The following is a 21,259-nucleotide window of genomic DNA, read 5'->3' on the forward strand; positions in this document are numbered from 1 at the left end:
TATGTGATAAACTATGTGATAAACTATGTGATAAACTGTGATAAACTATGTGATAAACTGTGATAAACTATGTGATAAACTGTGATAAACTATGTGATAAACTGTGATAAACTATGATTAAACTATGTGATAAACTGTGATAAACTATGCAGTTTAACTTTCAAGAATGTCCTAGACATGATTCCTGTATAGGCCCTTTCTGCATAACACATGCATGCTCTTCCTGTGTTTACATGGGTTTCTCCGAGTAATCCAGTTTCTTCCCACAGATCAGAAATATACAAATGTTAACAAACAACACCAATTTGGTCCTAGGTGTGTATTTGGGTGCATGCTTGTTTATCTCTATGTGTCCCTGTGATGGACTGACATGTCCAGGGTGTACCCCACCTCAATTACTGCTGACGAGAGACACCAGCTCTCCCAGGGAATACAAAGGATGTTAAAGATAATGAATGGATAGACGATCACAGAGAAGGATAATGGATGTAGACAAAGAAGATATTCAGAGGGTTGGTGTGACAGAAGGATGTTAGGGATAAAGAGAGTTGGTGGCATGATTTGCTACTAAAGTAAACTGCTGAAACAACAAGTGTTATATCAAGGTGCCAGTCTACCATGTGCTACCAGGGGGGAGTGGTGTCTGAGTGATTAGAGCAGTCGTCCTCTAATGGGAGAGTTGGGGGTTCGACTCCACCAGCAGTCACATGTCTGTGTCCTTGGGCAAGACACTGAACCCCTCGTTGCCTCCGATGTGTGTCTTATCGGTGTATGAATGTGATAAAGCACTGATTAGTCTCTACAGATTCAGATTAGCCTTGTAGAGATCTAGCAGAATGCTGCGTAGATGGGTTCATGTGGGCACATGTATTATAAAGTGCTTTGAGTATCTTGGTTCTGTATAAGTACAGTCCATTTACTTTTTGCCAAGCTGCTGAGGCTTTTCCAAGACATCAACCAGATCAGTGAACCTTTAGTGACCTACTGTTGAGAATATTAACAGACTGGAAGTGATTCCTACAACCTTGGAAACCAGTGAACCCAAAACATAAGGGAAATGAACCAAAAATTAATTCTGTAAATCCTGGGCTTCCATATATTTCTGTAGATTAAAGGGGACATGGAGTGCTTTAAGGAAAGGCATCGTCTTATGAAGATAGACAAGGATGTGTGCGTGTGAGTGTGTGAGCTTTACCATGGGTGGCAGAGCGACTCCTGACTCAGTACAAATTAATTGGACCACAGAACCATAGCAGATGAAGGCTTCACTCAGCACATAGCCCCCTTGGTTGGCAGGGTGGTCATCCACTGCAAACAGACAACTACACATGAATATATATAGTTTTACTGTAACACACAGCTTTGAAGTAGTGATAGTTTAATGTTTCCACTTGAAGTCAATAAATCGTTTATTTAAAGACATTTTATTTTTTCCTTTTATAGCTGCTCAAGCAGATGAATGAGGACAGATAGACGGTGAGCGTGTGAAGACGGAGAGCTGATGGATGATGAGGTTTGGCTGGTGGGAGGTCTGTGCACACTGCGCACTGTGCTGCAGACATAACCTCAGTGACCTTTCAGACGGGTTCCTCCAGACGTGTGAGAGGAAACTGCTGGTGAAAATCCGCTCACACAGCGCCCGTATTAATGCAGTGTGGTCCGGGTTATGAGCGGAGCGGTCTAATACCTGGAACGTGTACGTTTGATGCCACCAAAGGCAAAAGATTATCCCTGTTTCTTTTGGCATCATTGTTGGATGTTGAACTCATCCAGGTAATTTTTTTTTGTGCATGGACATGAGTTTTTGTTAAAATTAAAACCCCGTGCAATTCTTTTTTCTTTTTTTTTGAGTGTAGTATGAACTGGGTGCAGATATTCATACATTTCACGGGTTCTTCATTTTTCTGACTGTGTAAATGTCGTGCATTGAATTTAACAGAAATGTAACGAGAGACATTATTTATCTTTGACCCATCAAAATGAATGCGGTCATTTATTTACAGAATCAAAGTTTAACATCAAACATTTACATTAATTTGGCAAAATATGAAAATAACAACAGCATAGTTTTACAGGAAGTGAGAACAATACGGCGATTGTTTTCACTTTTCAGCTAAAACGGCAGACATCACTTAATCAGTTTTGCAATCAGGAAAATCATACGGCCATGATTTTTGTTGCATCACCACAGACATTAATGAAAACATCTGGATTAATTTTTAGGAGAAAGGAGAGTTTAAGATGGAAAATGGAGATTTATCTTACAGAGAGATGTGTGAGGGAATTTATCTGTGGTACCAGAACAACACGCTCTTTGGAGAATAAGCTTGGCCCACGGTACGCTTGGTCGAAATAGAACCTTTACCTGGTTGATGATAGAATCAGCGTCGGTGTAGAGTTCCCTTCTGACTCTTTCAGCGTCTCCGTGAGGACAGCCAAACCCTTAGGAGTCGTGTGAGGTTATCCAAACAGAAGTTATAATCCCCAAAATCGTCTCTGGATCATCTTGAATGCGTTTGCATCCAAGAACTCTGAACTCTTTACGTCTCCAACTCTTTCAAAGCTCTACTCATCTCGTCTCGTCTCTCTTCGACACAGACAACGGAACTTTTAGACGACACTTCTCCTTGAGAACTGGGAAGTTGCCACATTTAAATGGGTTCGACTTCCGGTTCATTTGAGAGCTTTCTGATTCGTGGATGGACCAGAACAGAGGTGTGGTTTGTGATGTAAGGTGTTATGGAAAGTCAAGGATTGTTTTAGTGACAGACAGAAAGATTATTGGAGAACTTCAGACTTCGTGGAGTCAATTCACCTAGTATCTTCTGTGAAAGTTAAACATGACATTTCTTTTCAGTAAACTTTTTAGTTGACCGAACCTCGAACTCTAACACACTTACAAATTTGCTCATTGAAGACAGAAAATCAAGAAATGCATATTAACCTGATTTCTTCTTTGAATGAGGAATAAAAATCATTACTTACTGTTTATGTAAATAAAAATGAGTAGTTCTCTTCAACCTGTAAACATTGTTTGAACTAACACAATTTGATTATCAAAACATTTGTAAAATAGTAATGATCATAGAGAATTGTCTTTTCCACTTGATTAATTCAAGAAAGAAAGTCTCAGGATGGGTCAAACTGTACTTCTGGATGCAGATCAATGAAATGACAGTTTCTGTCCCACAAGGTTCTTAAGGTCAAAGGTTTTGACCTTAGGCTTTAGTTTTGACATCAGGTTAGGTTCACTACATGAGGACGTGTTTTTGCTTCTTCATTTTTTTTTTCTGAGTTTATGTGTTCAGCTCCACAACTCATTTTGACACTTCAAATTTAGGCTTTACACTCGTTACACACACACGCATGTTTATTTTGCAACTTTTTCACAAATGGGATGATTTTATACATTTTTGCATATGTTTGTGGATTTTTGTTAGCAAAATATCTCATCAACCACACAATGGATTTTAATGAAACTTTCAGAAACTAATCTCTGGCTGTCCATCTATAGCTGATGATGTTTTGGAGTTGCTCCAATTCATGATGGCTACCACAGTTAATAAAATTAGAATGTATTAAAATGGCCATACTTTAATCACACTTATATATAATAAGCTATAATTTAATTTGGTAGTAGCTAAAAGCCATATTTAACACATACTCAGAGAGCTAAAACATCACTTGAAGTAGTATGACATCATGTAAGATGGAAAATATGTTTTCAAAGTCTGAACAAAACTCTGGTGTGAAAGGTGACATGTTTTCATTTAAGGAACAGTAGATTTATTTTTCTTTTGTAGTTCAGACGTTTTATATAAAAAGGAAAAATAATATTCCAAAAATATAAACCCATATTGAATTTTGGTGCAACTTTACAAACTCTGCTGTTGTGAAATAAATGACCGTGTGCTCGATCTAACAGTTATACTTTGAGGAGTTCAGTGCATCAAAGTTCACGTCTTCTTGGCTTTGGCTGCCTTCTTTGCTGGAGCTCTTTTGGCTGCGGACACCTTCTTCGCCACCTTCTTTGGGCTTTCGGCTGCCTGTTTGACCACAGCGAGCTTCTTCACCTTCTTGGGGGACTTCTTAGCAGCTGCGGGTTTCTTGGCTGCAGCCACCTTCTTGGTTTTTTTTGGCCGCGACAGGTTTCTTGACAATGGGCTTTTTTGCATTAGGAGTGGCTTTCTTGGTGGGCTTCTTGGCCTTGGTGTCAGCCTGTTTGCTCATCTTGAAAGATCCAGGGGCGTCTGTTCCCTTGGTTTGGACCAGGGTCTCCTTGGCCACCAGGCTCTTGATGGCGGTCTTGGTTTTGCTCTTGTCCACATCATATCCTCTGGAGAGCCTTTTTGAGGGCGGCAGTAGACACGCCGCTGTGCTCCTTGGAAGCAGCCACAACTTTCACGACCTGCTCGCTAACGCTAGAACAGACCTTCGGCTTCACGCTCTTCTTCTTGGCTGCTTTTGGCCGGAGCGGGAGCTGGAGCAGCTTCTGCCATTTTCTTCTTCTTTTCTTGGTTTCAACTCAACCAGAGTCAGAGTGTGGTCATGATTACATCTATCTCCTCCTACATGTCATCAGTGCGTGCGCTTCAAGACATCATTACCTGCAGCGTCCCCTCAGTGTGGACTGAACTTGGCAAAAGGACCTTCTCCTACTTTCTGTTTCCTGGAATGTCTTGCAAAAAGATCTGAAGATGTCGACTTTGACCTACTGTTAAGTTCACTGCAAAAATCAATGCAGATTTTCCTGTATTTAGTATTTTACACCGTTTTATAATGTAGCTGTTTTTAATGTTTATTTTGGTTTATATAATTTATTTTATTTACTTTTCATTTTATATGCTGTTATATGATTGTTTACTGTTGTATGTACCTCATTTGTGTTCTTTGTTTAAAACAGTCTTATAAATGAGTCTCTGTGAGACTAACCTGGACAAATAAAGGTCAAAAATAAAAAAAAACTGTTGAAAAATCATTAAAGTCTAACTAAAATATTTTTTTTGAAGACAACTTCTAAAATTTGGGAACCAAATGATAATTAAAAAATCACTCGGGGATCAAAAAAATCTTAAACTTTACTTCATCTTAAAAATGATACGCATCCAGACAGTAAAATAAATTAATTTATAAACACTGTGTACCTGTTAACTCAAGGTAACACACCGTATCACTGTTGGAGTCATTTTTTAAGAAAATGGAAAACTTTTGATTTGCTCTTCCTTAAGGTCTCATCTAAATCACAGTTTCAACACACTGACCTTTTCAGAACACAGGCACATCTCTGTGTGTGGATAAAAATCTGAAAACTGCTGTACAGTTAACGCACACACATTTACCCAAGGTGATGGTGAAGGCTGTCCACTGTCTGGCGCTGGCTATGAAAGCTCCTCTGTCCACTGAGAGGTAACGAGTGCTGACCGTCTGAGAGCGCAAACGGTTAAACAAAGCCACTCTGGAGCAGGACGATATACACACTGCAAACACACAAAACTCACACAGTTAAACTATACGACACTGCTGGTATTCAGACGTCTGGCGTTTTTAGTGTGAACGTGCACATTTTGTTACTTGATACATCAATAACTGCTTGTAATCAATCAATTTTGTCGTTTTGTCTTGTGAAAACCATCATGACCATAAATGCACTTCCTACTTCTTTAAGTTGTTACTTTTATACAGTGTTAACTGTTAAAGTCTGCAACCTCCATAAAAGAGCAAAAGTCCAGTACTGTTGATAAACTGGTTTTATTTCTCTCATTGTATGTTCATGCTTTTAGTCCTTATCCGCTCTTATGACAAAGAATTATCCAACAGACAAAAACTATGATCAGTTTGTTTATTTATTTATTTAATAAGGAAAGTAACTTTAGTAATAGCTAAGTGGTTAGCACTGATGCCTCACAGCAAAGAAGGTTCTGGGTTCAATCCCTGGTTTGGATCTGGGGTCTTTCTGTGTGGAGTTTGCGTGGGTCTTCTCCGGGTGCTCTGGTTTCCTCCCACAGTCCAAAAGCCGTGCACGTTGGGCTTCCTTCAGGCCCAGGTCTCCATTCCAACACAGATCTGTGATCTCAGAGGAGTTTGTCTGGTGCTAGTTCTGAGGCCAATCATCAGTTCAATGTGGTGTTTTAATTATTTCATTTTGCTTCAGTGATGGTGATGGTGGCTCAGAGGGTAGAGCTGTTGCCTCTCAGCGAGAAGGACGCCAGTTTGAATCCTGGCCGGGGGTCATTCTGGGTGGAGTTTGCATGTTCTCTCAGTGAATGCGTGGGTTTTCTCCAGTTTCCTCCCACAGACCAACAACATGCATGTTAGGCTGATTGGGAGCTCTAAATTGTCCCTAGATGAGACAGTGAATGGTTGTTTATCTCGTTTGTCTCTGTGTCCCTGTGATGGACTGGAGACCTGTCCAGGGTGTCCCCCGCCTCTCGCACAGTGACTGCAGGATATGGCACCAGTGACCCCCATGACTTGAGCGAGTAAAGATGATGATGGATGTTGCTTCTTAATGTAAACTGATGTTTTAAGACATTGTGTTGTGAATTATTATTTCTTGCACTCATCTAATCATTTAGAGTGAATTGGGTTGGTGTCAATGGTAAATGGCACTGTAACTAAATTTAATTTAAAATAATTTAACAGACTTTAAGGTTCATCCAGTATTTCAAACTCTGGCCTTAAATCTTAACCCAAACTAACTTGTCATCTGAACTTTAAAACAAATTCAAATACAAAGAGAGTTTTCTGATTTTATGCTCCTTCCTGCAACTGAACGAAGTCCACAGCCCGGTCACTGAGCACAAGTTTCTGATGTGCACGTAGAACAAAGTTAGAGGTCAAACATTTCCAAATCCAATTCCAACATCTGAGGTAAATGGAAATATTTTTCTAATCAAAGTGAAGTCACCTGATCTGCAAGGCCAGCAGCTCAGCAGCCGAAATGATGTCATTCAGTTTTCATGTGTAGATTTTAATTAAACGATTTGACCTTTGACCCACAGAGCACAGGCATCAGCTGACAATCCGTGAAATCTGACTGTTTGCATTTAGAATATAATCCCACTGGTGTTAATTTTTGCTGAAATATTTTGGTTTTCCACATTTTTTAGACTTCTGCTCCAATCTAGTCCAACCCCGTTGAGACTTTTTCTTCAGGTTCTAGTCCAGGGGTCTGCAACCTGCGGCTCTGGAGCCACATGCGGCTCTTTGGTCGCTCTGCAGAGGCTCTTTCAAGCTTTAACCAAAACCAACATAAAACTGAAGTTTAATGTTTGTTATACAAACAACAAAAAAATGTACTAGTTGTTGCCGTTTTCCTGTCATTTCTTTTGCAAATACTTAAACTTTTTTGCTTTATTTCTATACTTATTTATTTTTTCCACAATTAAAACAAAAAATTACATATTCTAAGTCATAGCTGTTCTTTATTTAATTTATAAAAGGATTTTTGTCATTCTTCACAAGAATCCAGTCTTTTCATTTGTCTTAAATTGTAAAAAACATCAATAAATGTTAAAAATCATTAGATATTTTTATCTTTAAGTCACCCCTACTGGCCACAACGTCTCATCCAACAAACCTAAAATGGCCCATGGGCCACCAGTTGATAATCAAAGTTGTAGAAGGTTGCTGCGGCTCTGGACACGTTTAATTTAGTGACTGAAGGTGTAAAAATGTCTCTTGATCATAACGTTTGCAGACCCCTGTTCTGGTCATTTGGTTGTGACCCTGACTGAACACTTCACCCAGAAGTTCAGATAGAAAACAAACAAATGCTTGAAATGTTGGTTAACAAGTCATGCAGGATGCACAACACTATTTTTAAATTAGAGTTCAATTTCAAAGTAAAATAAATGATAAAAACTTCATAAAGTGCGACTCACAGTCAGCGTTCTTCATGGACTGTCTCTTCTGGGAAGGTTTGGAGATCACTTTGATCATTCTGCTCTGGAAGGAACCCACTTCCTGTCTGTTGCCCACAAACAGTCTGAGCAGCAGGCAGAAATGTTTCCTTTTGTCCTGATCGGAGATGAAAAGGGACTTTGCACAAGCAAACAGCTTCTGCAGGGACAAAGACCAAGGGCCGGTGAAAAATCAGGAGGAACTAAAGACGTTTCCAGTTAAAAGATGTTTTATAACTTTGGGCATGTTGTACAAAAACCACTTATTATATTTTTGTAAACGTCTTCCCACGACGTCAGGTTTGTATTTCTGTCACCTTGGAGTTCGGCTGTTCATCAAAGATCAGTTTGAACGTGTCTGCCTGCGACTGACTGGAGCTGTCCAAACACATGTAGCCACAGAGTCTGTGCGCAGAATCCCCATAACCACCAACTGGAGTGTGGCGGAGAAAGAAGAGAACAAATAAATTCAAAGACGATCCCTCAGATTTAAGGAACTAAAATATTTTTATTTTATATTGACTTATTGTTATTTGACCTTTGTGATGGTCCTGCGTGACTCTCCATCCGTGACCGCTGATGTAAACACAAGGAGGAGGGCAGAAGAACCTGCAGGTGACGTGGCAGCAGAAATAATCACATCAACCCCTTGAATTAAATTAAATTAATATTTATTTTCACACAACTTTACTTTGAAACTTAAATTTGGAAAAAAGGTGTTTGCTACCCAAAACACCAGTTTGTCCCTCCTGTCTAAGTAAAGTTATGGTATGTGCTGTATATTTTCCTTCAGCTCTTTTAATTTTATTTTTTACTGTATGAAAAGGTTTATTTTCACCGGACCTTTTCTCGTTGCCGTAGGACTTCTGAGCCACCTTGGCGTGCAGGATGGTGACGCTCTGATCTGCATGAACTTCTCGCTTTGCTTCTCTAGTTGCTCCTAGAAGCTGACAGGCTGGAAAACCTGGATCGAGCCTCCTGATTGGACGAGATCGGACGGTGAGGCACAGAAAACTGAAGAAAACATTTTATTTTAGTGCGTCTGAGACCTTAATTCTTGAGAAATTAAGATACTGTCAGACAATTTAAAATATCAATCATGTTGGAACATATGGAGGAATGCTGGTTGAAATAAACAGCAGCTGTTGTTGAGCTATGGTCAAATCAATTAAAATACTTTAAAGCCATAACTAGACCGTGTGTTTTTACCATGTTATTTCATGCATACTAGAAACTTATAGGCAACTTGTTTAAAAATATAAATATTTTTTTAACCACAAAAAGGAACTGAAAATTTAAAAAAGAAGTTACAAGTCATGTATGACATAAAAAAAACCAATTCATTATTCTCATAATGATAATAATAAAACACCTAATGGATTTTTTTGTGACTGCCACAAGGATGAGTGGTCGAGCAGTAGTACGCTTCATTTCACTTTAGTGCCTTAATGTTTTTGCAGTTTGAATCCGTTTATAGAAACACTTAGAAAATGTTAAAAATATAGAAACTGTTTTCTCTCGGGATCACCTGGAGAGCCACGTTCAGAGTTAAAACCCTGGATCTGGGATGTTAGTCATATAGAAAACAGCTCCATAATAAAAGAGAAGAGGAAAACAGCATTAAAAATACCACTGACAAGACATAACTGAAAATATGTAACAGATGAAAACAAGATCATGACAAGAGTCACTGTGGCTGTGATTTATTGACAGAATGAGGAGACAGTCTTAACAACATTTAGAATGAGACAAAAAAATCTTCCAATTACTCTTTAAAATTTAGATTTTTATTCTGCATTTAAAAAAACTAATGTTTGCATATGACTGTGATCTGTGGTGAGAGCAGGGGACAGGTGGAAGAGAACTTGGAGAGGTGGAAGCGTTTGAAAGAAGAGGAATGAAAGTCAGCCGTAGTAAAACAGAGAACGTGTGAATGAATGAAAGGGAGAAGGTGGAACAGGGAGGATACAAGGAGCAGAGGTCACAAAGGTGCAGGACTTCAAGGACTTGGGGTCCAATGTCCAGGGAAATGGAGAGTGTGGTAAAGAGGTGAAGAAGAGTCCAGGCAGGATGGAGTGGATGGAGGAAAGTTTCAGGAGTGATTTGTGACAAAATGATGTCAGCAAAGGTCAAAGGAAAAGTTTAAAGACAGTGGTGAGACCAGGCATGTTGTATGGTCTGGAGACAGAGACATGGACAAAAAGAACTGGAAGTGGCAGAAATCAAGATGTTGAGGTTCTTCTTAGGAGTGACAAGGATGGAGAAGATTAGGAATGAGATCATCAGAGGTACAGCACAGGTTGAAGGACTGGGAGATAAAGTTAGAGGACACACTGAGATGGTTTGGACATGTCCAGAGGAGGGACAGTGGGTATATTGGTAGAAGGATGTTAGACATGCAGCTGCCAGGAAAAAGACAAAGAGGAGACATATGGATGCAGTTAGAGAGGACATGGAGGTGGTTGGAGTGGGGACAGAGTGAGGTGGAGGAGGACGACTCGCTGTGGAGACACCTGAAGAGGGAAAAGCTGAAAGAAGAAGATGAAAACAAATGTTTTCAAATAAATTCAACTTAATTATAGTAACAGTGGGTTTTTTTTTCTTCATGGCTAAAACTGGAAATAAGAATAAGCAGAAACTGTAAACTGAAAAAAACAACATTTTCAGGGAACTAAAATAAAACACCAGTGGAGGACTGTAATAAACGATGAAATAGTGTTTTGCTTGTGCACCGTGAACCAGAGTCTGAGAAAGAAGAACTATTTCACGTAGGAACAGCCCGATGAGGCGTCAGTCAAACGGTCATATAACGGTTCGGAGTCCACGTCGAGGGTAAATGCATCAGAATATCTATTCATGTACGATCTGTGCTCATAAAGTCCAAACTAAGAAGCTCTCTGTGTTCTGCTGGCCTGACTCACACCCAGAGGGGTTTAACCTCTGTTTCACTTGGCAGACGTGGGATTTTCCCCCTAACTGTTGGTGAGAAGGAGTTCAAATTCAAGCTAATTTTAGAGCTGATTTCAATTCATTAAATCAGGAAAGTTGATTTCTTTCTCTTCTAACGTGAACATTAAAAAGTGGACGAGCTGAAATAAACAGTTGTTTGGACTCACGGAGCTTTAGGACACAATGCTGCTCCGATCAGTCCTTTGTTTGGGGGGGCAGAGAAACACTTCCTGTCGCACTCAGTCACAACTCACGACCTTATTACAAGCCGGTCTGTCTCACCGTGACACGACAGACTCACCTGATGGGTCCGCGAGCTCTTTTTCTGTGATCGAGCTGCCGCTGATACGAATATAAAAGTTGTGTCGAATACTCCAGTAAATTTAACTTAGACTACATCAGCGTTTTTATTTATTTTGCTGCAAGCTTGGATAAACGATGTTATAGAATGTTGAGAAGGAACAACTACATCATCATCCTGTTATTCTTCATCGGACTGTATTGTTTTTTTTGTTTTTTTTTTTTGGGGGGGGGGGGGTATGTGTTTTGTGGTCAGTCAGCCAGAATTAGACCTTCCTCAGTTCAAAGGTCAAAGGACAGTGAAGCAGGATACCTTCTGGTATTTCACAGCAGAAACACTGAATGAACTGAGAACAAAGCCAGGGTGGGGGTGGTGGAGTTAGAGTGCACCTTCACCACCAAACATGTAAATCTTCTGGTCTGGCAGAGGTGTCTGGAGGTTTCACTGCAGTTACACGGTCTGCTTGTGAGCGAGACTCAACAGGTGTCAGGGCCGTAAAATCCACAAGAACTGACTCCGGATCAGCAGTTCCTTAAACATTCTAAAGCTCCGACGGAGTGTCGTTCTCCAAAACAAGAGCTTTATCATTAAAACACTGTTACAGGAATTAGATTTATTTTGTCAAACGTTGATGAGGTTTATAGGTGAACGCGTCTCCACAGAACATTAGTTTCACGGTGATGATGAGGCTGAAAATACTTTTACTTTGTTACATTTACTTTGAATTTTGTTACTTGGGGCGGCTGTGGCTGAGTGGTTAGAGCAGTCGTCCTCTAATGCAAGAGTTGGGGGTTCGAATCCACCAGCAGTCACATGCCGAAGTGTCCCTGGGCAAGACCCTGAACCCCTCGTTGCCTCCGATGTGTGTCCCATCAGTGTTTGAATGTGATAAAGCTCTGATTAGTCTCTTTAGATGATTTCAGAATCAGAATCAGAATGCCTTTATTGTCATTATACGCAGTGCAATGAAATTAAGAGCCACTCCTTTTTCCAGTGCAAAAACACGCCTTAAGAAAACACACATTAAACACACTAAAAATATAAAAAATGTAACGCAATATAGATATAATAATGAAAGTAAAAAAAATACAAGTATTACACAATTGTATTGCACATTATGGATATTAGTGAGGTAGTTAAGGTGATTGAGAGTATTTGTTCAATTAGCTTTGTAGAGATCTAGTAGAGAGTTGTATGAATGGGTAAATGAGGACACAGATTATTGTAAAGAGCTTTGAGTGTCTGGATTAGATAGAAAGGAGCTATAAGTACAATCCATTTACCATTTACTGATTCAACCTGACTCCCATAACTTCCTGTTGATAATTTGGTTATTACTGTGAGAAAAACACAAATTACAGTAAAATGCATGAGAACAAAAGGGATGAACTCTCCTTGATGTTCGTATTTCAGGAGCTGGGTGAGGGGGTGTGTGTGTGTGTGGGGGGGGGGGGGGCGGTCTCCCCCTCCCCTGCCAGGTCTCCTCATGGCATTCTAAACCTTCCACACAGCCCCTCACTCCTCACTCCACCGGTGCGTAAAGCAGAGGTCAGCAGCAGAGCGCATTTCACATCCAGGCGCTCATTCCTCACCGCACGCCGAGGGCTGCTGGGATACAGCTCACCTGCTCACAGCCGGGGAGCCGTGCGCGCGCGCGCGTGGACTGCTGCTGTCGGAGGTCAAGAAAACAACCCAGCTGGTCTTACCTGTCCCATTCGTCGGCCCTCGGTGCGTCGAGTCCGGACAGCAGAGCCCCCAGGTGAGTCAGGGTGTTTGTCGGGTCGGAGGGTAGCAGAGGTTCTATCTGGGGGGGTCCCAGCTGGTGGACTGAGGTCTCTGACAAGACAAGACACTGATACCAAAACTGATCCACAGCTGATGGTAACTGATGCTTAATTAAGCTTTTATTAGTCGTCATGGCAACCGGAAGTAAAGCCACAGACTGCTGACTGCAAATATATCTTCAGAAGGTTCTGACACTTTGTAACTTTATTTTTGATTATTACTTTTTATTTTTATTTTTTTTTAAGATCAAGACGTTTTTCTTTTTCTTTGTTAATTAAAAAGTTTAAGAACTTTGTGCAGCATGCGTGGGCAAGAAATCAAATGTGATTTACAACTGATTTTTATACAGAATGATGCTGGAGCAAATGTTAGACCAGACCAGACCAGAACAGAACAGAACAGAACAGAACAGAACAGAATAGAATAGAATAGAATAGAATAGACCCAAATTGTTGCCTCAGAGAGGTAATTCACATTGAACACAACTTATAAGGGGGGAGTGGTGGCGCAGAGGCTAGATAAGGTGGGCCTGTGAACGGAAGATCACCGGTTCAAGCCCCGGTACCGACAACATCAAAAATGTGGGTGGGGTAGGTGAAGCACCCACACCTGCCCTCACCCTCACTCTGGGCCCTTGAGCAAGGCCCTTAACCCCCATCTGCTCCCTAAACAGGTCTCTCTTGAAAATGAGTTCTCGTGGCTCAATGAGACTAACCTGTATAAATAAAAGATAAATAAAAAAAAATACAATAAAATAAACTTTAGTAAACATTCAGATCTGATGGGATGCTTTGAGCTGTTTAATGAGGTGAGTTTAACCCTCTGGGTTCACACTGGGAGTCTGGAGACGCCGCGCAGACACTGTGAGGCTGCTCCATCAGCCTGTCTGAGCAGAAGAGCAGCTGTCTGGTCAGAAAAAGGTGAGTTCATGAACAAATAGTCAGTGACGCCACACAGACGGACTAGAGGAGGACAGTGTTACATAAATGAGGCTGATGTGGCTTTTTACAATGATAAGGACTAACTTTTGTAGACTTCCAAACTTTATGAAGCATTCACAAAATTAAAACGGTTATTCGGCGCACTTCTCGTCCCGCAGTTCATAATCTATTTCAACAAATCATAAATCTAAATGTTCAGCTCTATCAGGACAATCCTGCTATGACTTTTGGTATTGGAGCAACTTTAGCTTTTTGAAATATTTAGCCTTTTCTACCTTTTTTGTTCTCATAGAAAATGAACTGAGCTCATTTTACATCTTTCGAATCTTTAGATCCATTTACAACCTTTTACTGCTCCTTTTACATTTTGTTCTGCTTCAGCTTCTTTCAGCTTCCTAGTACACTTTGTTTTAAAATTCAGCTACTTTCAGCTAATTTCAGCTTTATTTCAGCTGTTTTGTGCTCATTTCAGATTCTTTTCGATAACTACAACATTTCTGTGCTTCTTCTAACTTCTTTCTGCTAATTTCCTCCTTTTAACTTATGTCTGCAAGTTTCATTTTTTTTCTGCTATTTCAGCTACTTTTTAGCTGTTTTGTGCTAATTAAGCATTTTCAGCTAATTCCACATTTTTACTCTCATTTTAATGTTTTCCGGCCTAATTCAGCAAAAAGTGCTCTCTATGTTTCTTTCTGCATTTTTTAGCTACGTTTAAGCTGTTTTTGTTGTTGATGCTAATTTCAGCTTTTTTCAGGTAATTTCCATTTTTTGTGCTCATTTTTCCTTCTTTCAGCAAATGTGTTCTTTCTGCTTTATTCTGCTTATTTAAGCTTGTTCTACCTTTTCAGCTGCTTATTTTTAGCTAATTTCAGCTGTTTTCAGATATACTCCAGTTTTTCATGGTAATTTCTGCTACTTTCAGCCTAATGAACTTCTTTCTGCTAATTTCAGCTTGTTATGCTCCTTTCAACTTATTTTGGCTAGTTTCAGCCTTTTATGCTATTTCAGCTCCTTTTTAGCTGTTTTGTGCTAAATTTAGCTCTGTCAACTAATTCCACATTTTTGGAATTCATTTCAGTTCCTTCCACTTCCTTCTGGTAGTTTAAGCTTTTTCTGCCCTTTCAGCTACTTTTCAGCTTTTTTTGTTGCTAATTTTATTTTATTTATTTTTTAGCTAATTTCCTAATTTTTGTGTTCATTTCTGCTTTTCAAAATCTAATTCAGAAAATTTGTTCTTTCTTCTTTCTTTTGATAATGTAGGCTTGTTCTTCCATTTCAGCATGTTTTTAGCTAATTTCAGCTGTTTTTCAGCAAGTTCTTCTACAATAAACATTCACATTGAATTTTCACATGAAATGCAGTAGTTGTCTACTGCATTCAGCAAAACGATCCAGATTGTTCTACACGTTTGTAACAAATGAGTGTTGCGCTCAGATTCTTCTTCAAACCAGCAGGAACTCACGCACTGATTTTAGATTCAAACCTAAACCGCCACAGAACTGCAATGACATCATAGGAATGTGTCCGCATCAGAAAATTACAACAATCTGAGGGTTGAAGTCATATTTGAATGCTTAATAATGCATCCGTCTTAACCATTAATCATGGCTGCTTAACATTCCAGCTGCTGGAGGATAATATTGTTCTTTACTTTTTCAAACAGTGCACCTAAATAGAAATATATATATTTTTTATGGTCTGACCGCAAGTTCAACTTTAGTCCACATTCTATTAATAGTTTGCCACTGGGTGATTTAATTTTGTTTTTTTTATTAGATATGCTATTTATAATTATTTTATTCTTCCAGCGAACAAACTATTTCAGTAAAGTGACCATAGCTGTTGTTTGGGTTTCCGTTGTTTTAGTAAAAACAACTTTAACAGATTGTTCTGATTTATGAAACTCCTTAGACATTTTTCTTCTATGATTTGCTTCTGGAGTTTTAGTTTGATAAAAGCCTCAGCTGAATGAACCTCTCTCAGGTTGATGTGCAGTGACGCCGCCGTGCAGGAAGTAATTCAGCAGGCAGGTAGGCCTGCAGTAAAACAGGCACCCAGTCAGGGAACCTGCCAACCGTCTGAGTCAACATCTGGATCCAGTCTGAGGCCAATAACAAGAAGAGCAGTGTCTTCCTCTCAGTGTGGGCTCCAGCTGTCACTCAAACCTAAATCACCACAAGGAGGATGTGCAGAGCCTCCGCCTCGCTGCACAGACGTGTCTTCTGCGCTCATGCCTGTGTTTTTACACAGCTCTCGTCATGCATCACGGTGTTCGAACATGTGGCCCACATGGCTGGTTTTCAACTCCGTGTGAAGCCAAACTGCCAGTTTTTAAAGAAATGATATGTTCATAAAATAAGTACTTAATCTGTACGTGCCTTTTTAGGTTTTTCCCTCTTATCTTCTTTTTTTAACTTGCTGCTTTAATTTCCTCTCCTCTTTAGAAAAGGATCATCTTCCCTCACGGTCAGCGGACAAAAAGGAGAATTCTGTCAGAGCTACAGACGATAACTGTAGTTGGAAAATTATACGTTTACATTAAGATTAATGGCTCACATAAAAATGAACTCGGTCTACAAACCGGTTGCATACTGCTCATATGAACAATTTAAAAAGGAATATAATTAACAAGATTAATATTTATTATTTACATAATTTAAAAAAGTAAGATATTGCATTTTCATTTTATTAACAACCAGCCAATTCAAATGACTGACACTCGGCTAAAGAAGATTATTTTAGTGCAGATTTGAACATTTTTTTAATTTGTTGTTCTAAATTGTTCTTTATTTTTAGGTTGCACTTTGAGTTAAATGGTGATAACAGGTGACAGGGTGAACATTATGGTCTTGGTTCTTGGAAAACACAACAAATTTAACGTTTTGAGTCAGATAAAGTTTATGCAACGTCTTAACTTGATTATAGTGAGAATTTTTATTACCGTATTTACCTAATTAGTTGAAAATTAATTAATTAACCAGGGATAAGGTGCCACGGTTGGATCCAACTTTGTAAATTTGTCTCACATTCTTTTAAACATTGTATTTCTGTTACATTTGAATCCCTCTGATAGGGCTGCTGCACAGTGGTACAGTGGTTAGAGCTGTCATCTCACAGCAAGCAAGTTGCACGTTTGTTTCCTGACGCTCTTCCTGTGCATGTGTGGAAAACAGGTGGATAAATATAAAACACACTTTAAATGGGTTGAATGTAAAAAACTGGGAGATGTCGGGGAATTAAAATGTAACAGTGGCGTTTCAAACTTTTGACTTTTCTCAGTTTTTATTGCTTCTTATATTTTCATCAAAAAAGGACCATGTAATTTCAATTTACTTCAATTTTTCATGGCTCCCTACCATTGAGGCTAAGCTCCATCATTGTCTTTATTCTGTAGACGTCATATCGCAACCACTTAGTTAAAGCACAAATGTCAAGTTAAATTATAATTCAACTAAAGTTTAGAAACGTTCCTGCAGGACGTCAGCAGGGTTAAATATCTGTCAACAGTCTTTAACTTCAGGGTCGCGACCCCAATAAGAGGTTATGGGACGGTTACTGCAGGTCAGCTGACAGAATGTGGAAACGAACAACAAAAGATTTCTTTTTACAACGCGGTCTTCTTTAAACTGTTTCAAGAGGCTTAGGATTATATGATGGTGCTTTGGTGGATTTTGGCACAGCAACCATAAACAACCAACTAAACATAGTTTCAGTCTTGAAGTCTTGAAGTGGTAAAACTGACCCTTCTCCGTCCCTCTAAAGAACCAAACCCAGAAATGTTAATAAATAGGATGAATGTGAAAATCCTCCATCACTCACCTTCACTCCCATCCTCCTCGGTGCCCGTTGTCGCCATGACAACCTTTGTTTCAGTTAGGGTTGGGTGTCCTCCATGGTCTCTGTGTACAAAGAAGTTGTTCGGATAAATGTGAGGTCATTTGTTTGTGACCTTTTGTCCATGTTAAAAACAACGAAACCTTCTTGGTCCAATATTAAAATAAAGTTCTGAGGTTTCTTGGAGTTTTACTAGTTAAATTCATGGTTTCTCTGCTCTTTTTCACATTTCCTTATGTGTCAGTGTGTTTTTTTTAACTTATACCATTAGAAGCTCTCTGTTTGTTAACAGTGTTTAGTGCCTGTTTAGCCTGACATTTTTTAGTTTGTTTATCCATATTAGCAGCACGATGGCTCAGTGGTTAGCACTGTTGCCTCACAGCAAGAATGTCCTGGGTGCAATCCCTGGTTGGACCTGGGGCATTTCTGTGTGGAGTTTGCATGTTCTTCTCATGCTTGAGTGGGTTTTCTCTGGTTTCCTCCCACAGATCAAAAACATGCATGTTAGGCTGCCTTCTGGCCCAGGCCTCCTTTCCCAAAGAGATTTGTGATCTCAGTGGGATCTGCCTGGTTAAATAATAATAAATAATAATAATAATCCAGTCCAGTGTCCTCAGCTCCCTTGATGTCTTGACTCATTTCAGATATTCATCAGTAGCACCGCACCTGTTCCCTCCAGTCATTCCTCTCAATCTATTTCTTGTCTTAATTCCTCACAATCAGTCACAAGACCCTTATCCAGATGTCATTGTCTGGTTTTTGTTCAGTCCTGGAGTCCTGTTTGACTGTTCTTATTAAACTTTTTTAAAACAAACCTTCCTGCCTGCCTGTCACCTGCTTATCTACACTCAGGGAGCTCAGTAGTTTGACTAAAGCTGCTGTTAATTTAACATCAGCTTGGCTTTGGGTTCCAGTTTGATGGTCTGTTAAAATCAGATGTTTGTTGGGGCCATGATCTGTATAAAACCCATCCCAAGAATTATTAGCCTCCAAAAAAAAAAGCCTAATTAAAGATTAGAGCACCAGATAAACAATCCAACATGATTTTTTACTGTAAATCTGATAATATAAAACAATGACGCCTGTCTTCTTGTCATAATATTACTGCTAACTGTGACGTTGCTCCTTACCTTCTTCCTCCTGCTCTTCTTCTGGTAAATTAAAACTTGTCTGTGCCACAGGGTCAGTTTCTGCCCACTGAGGTGTTTAAAATGCTGCAGTGACACACCATCCTCAGCGAGTGACAAACAAAATCATGTAAAAACTTCTAAATGTTCCTCCATCAGTCGACTGATCAGGTGAACGTGAACGAGTGACGCTGCTTTAATCCTCTGAACGGTTGGAGGAGCACTGATGGAAAACAAATGTAAGAGTGTTCCTGTTTGCTCTACATTACAGCTTATCAGCTTCCAGTGTGCCAAAGTGTGTGCATGTGTGAGGGCATGTAAATAACACTGGATCTTTCAGTGTGTGTGAGTAAGGAGATAGTCACCTGCTGCTGTCTCACACACACCTTGCTCTTGTGCAAACAGAAGACGCCCGAAGGCCGTTATTTTCTTCTGTAATATTCAGATTGTATGAAGTTTTATTGGACTAAAGTGCAAAAGTGTCACTTTTTGGGAATAAAATTTCTTTCTACTCTGTTGATGTTTTTTAAATGTGAAAAATGAGAAACTCCTGATAGAAAAATCAACAAAACAAAACTATAAACATGAACACAACAAAGTTCAGGCAGCTCCCCTGGATGTTTTTTTTTTTCATCCAAAGGACTTCATCAGTCCAAGGAGCCACAAGCAAAGCCAATCCCACAAGCAGCAAACGCCCATAATGTTTTGAACCATGTTGGATGTGGCAGCTTCAGAGGAGTTGACGGAGGGGGCGGGCCTCAGAAATCCTATTATCACCAGCAAACTGGTTTTTATCCACTATGGGAGTGTGCTGCTTGTGGGACTGTTTGTTGTGGCTCCTCGAATTGATGAAGGACGAAACGTCTCAGCAGATAAAGAAACCGTCCAGTGTTTGTTTTCTACCTGGATTATTGAGCATGAACTTTGATGATATAAACATGAATATATATATTTTAACAACTCATACTGAAACTAAATGCTGCGTTCAAATGACTTTAATATAATAATTAAAAATAAATAAATAAATAAAATGTAAAAAAAAACAAATAAAATGTAAAAAAAAAAACAAATAAATAATAATAATAATAAATACAATAAATAACAATAATAAATATAATAAATAAATTAAAAAAATAAATAAATAAACCACAAGACTGAATTAACTGAGCTGTAACATTTACTGGACTGCAAAAACAATGGCAAATAACAAAAACAGTTCATCTACAATCATTTCTGCACTTAAAGAAGCTCATTAAAGCAATTAACATACTTTAAATTAATTTAAAATCTGATCACACTCTTTATTCAGTAAACCTACAACTGAACATTTAAACCTAAAAAATTGTTAAGAATCCAAAATATAGAGTAAATACCTAATAGTTATAGTAGTAATAATAATAATAGTTATTTTAACTATGGGTAAAACTCTTTAAACTGTGAATAATTCTTAAATCTAGTTGGTAAATTATAATAAAAACACAAATTAACAACCTAAAAGTGAATTTATTATGACCGTGTTTTTCGGCCTATAAGTCGTGTTTTTTGCATAATTTGCATGCCCTGCACTTTATTAGACACATTTGGATTGATGCGACTTATAGGGAGGTGCAATGTGTACGACGGAAAATACGGTATTATTTTTGCTATTTGCAGCAGACGATGGTTTGATTTGGACTTGTCCATCACAATCCAACTGGTCATTACGTCATTACAACGTTCCTGTTTGTGGCTCAGCTGTAACCACAGAATAAAAACCTCCTGAAGTCGCGTCATGCTGCAGGAAGTTCCTCGATCTCCACAGCTCCCAGAGAGCCTCCAGATCTGCTTGGTCCAAAGCGTCTCCTGCGATGTCAGGGTCAGGGAGAAATGATTTCACACAGTTCATGCGCAGAACGCTTTGTGCGAAATGAAACCTTTGGGTTTTTATGCAAAATAAATAAATAAACAAACAAACGTCTGGGCTTCATCCATGCCTTCGAAGGCAGGTAATAATCATATTAAGGGAGAGAAATGTGAAACATCAAACAACATTTTTTTATGTCACGTTTGAATTTTTAGCCTCTTTGATATTCATTAAAATAGTGGACTGATAAAAGTCTAAACTTAAAAATAACTTATAAAACTGCTTCTGTTTCATTTGTTGTGGTAAGAATTCCAACATCATCTTATTTTACCTTAAGAACTGTTCTGTAAACTTTGAATGGCTGATTAACATCGTAGCATGTGGCATAAAAGTGCTTTAAAAACACATTTAGCTTTTGGCATATGCTGATTTTACATTTCGAGCACATTTTGTTTCTAATTATATTTAAGTTATTTGGCTAACGACTAGTTTCACTGGCTCATGTAAAGTTCAGTGAATCAAACTTTTACCGTGCGTGTGTGAATAAACTGAAGGAGCAGAGAGTTCTGATTTGTTTA

General features: G+C 39.1%; 1 protein-coding gene and 1 pseudogene across 1 annotated transcript in view; both read right to left on the reverse strand.

Moving 5' to 3' along the window:
• Positions 1 to 18,854, reverse strand: part of rbpjl (recombination signal binding protein for immunoglobulin kappa J region-like) — a 23,115-nt gene extending 4,261 nt beyond the window's left edge. Inside the window, exons 1-9 of the mRNA XM_037679683.1 lie at positions 18,842 to 18,854; positions 17,697 to 17,776; positions 12,858 to 12,987; positions 8,745 to 8,879; positions 8,440 to 8,510; positions 8,219 to 8,334; positions 7,884 to 8,061; positions 5,340 to 5,477; positions 1,196 to 1,308 (exon numbers count right to left, since the gene is read on the reverse strand). Of these exons, the coding sequence (XP_037535611.1) occupies positions 1,196 to 1,308; positions 5,340 to 5,477; positions 7,884 to 8,061; positions 8,219 to 8,334; positions 8,440 to 8,510; positions 8,745 to 8,879; positions 12,858 to 12,987; positions 17,697 to 17,733 (918 nt within the window). The 5' untranslated portion in view covers positions 17,734 to 17,776; positions 18,842 to 18,854. The remainder of the gene's footprint in view (positions 1 to 1,195; positions 1,309 to 5,339; positions 5,478 to 7,883; positions 8,062 to 8,218; positions 8,335 to 8,439; positions 8,511 to 8,744; positions 8,880 to 12,857; positions 12,988 to 17,696; positions 17,777 to 18,841) is intronic.
• Positions 3,938 to 4,499, reverse strand: LOC119412648 (annotated as a pseudogene).
• Positions 18,855 to 21,259: the final 2,405 nt, after the last annotated feature.

This window comes from Nematolebias whitei, chromosome 7 (genome assembly GCF_014905685.2).
Source record: "Nematolebias whitei isolate Nwh7 chromosome 7, NemWhi1, whole genome shotgun sequence".
NCBI lineage: Eukaryota > Metazoa > Chordata > Actinopteri > Cyprinodontiformes > Rivulidae > Nematolebias > Nematolebias whitei.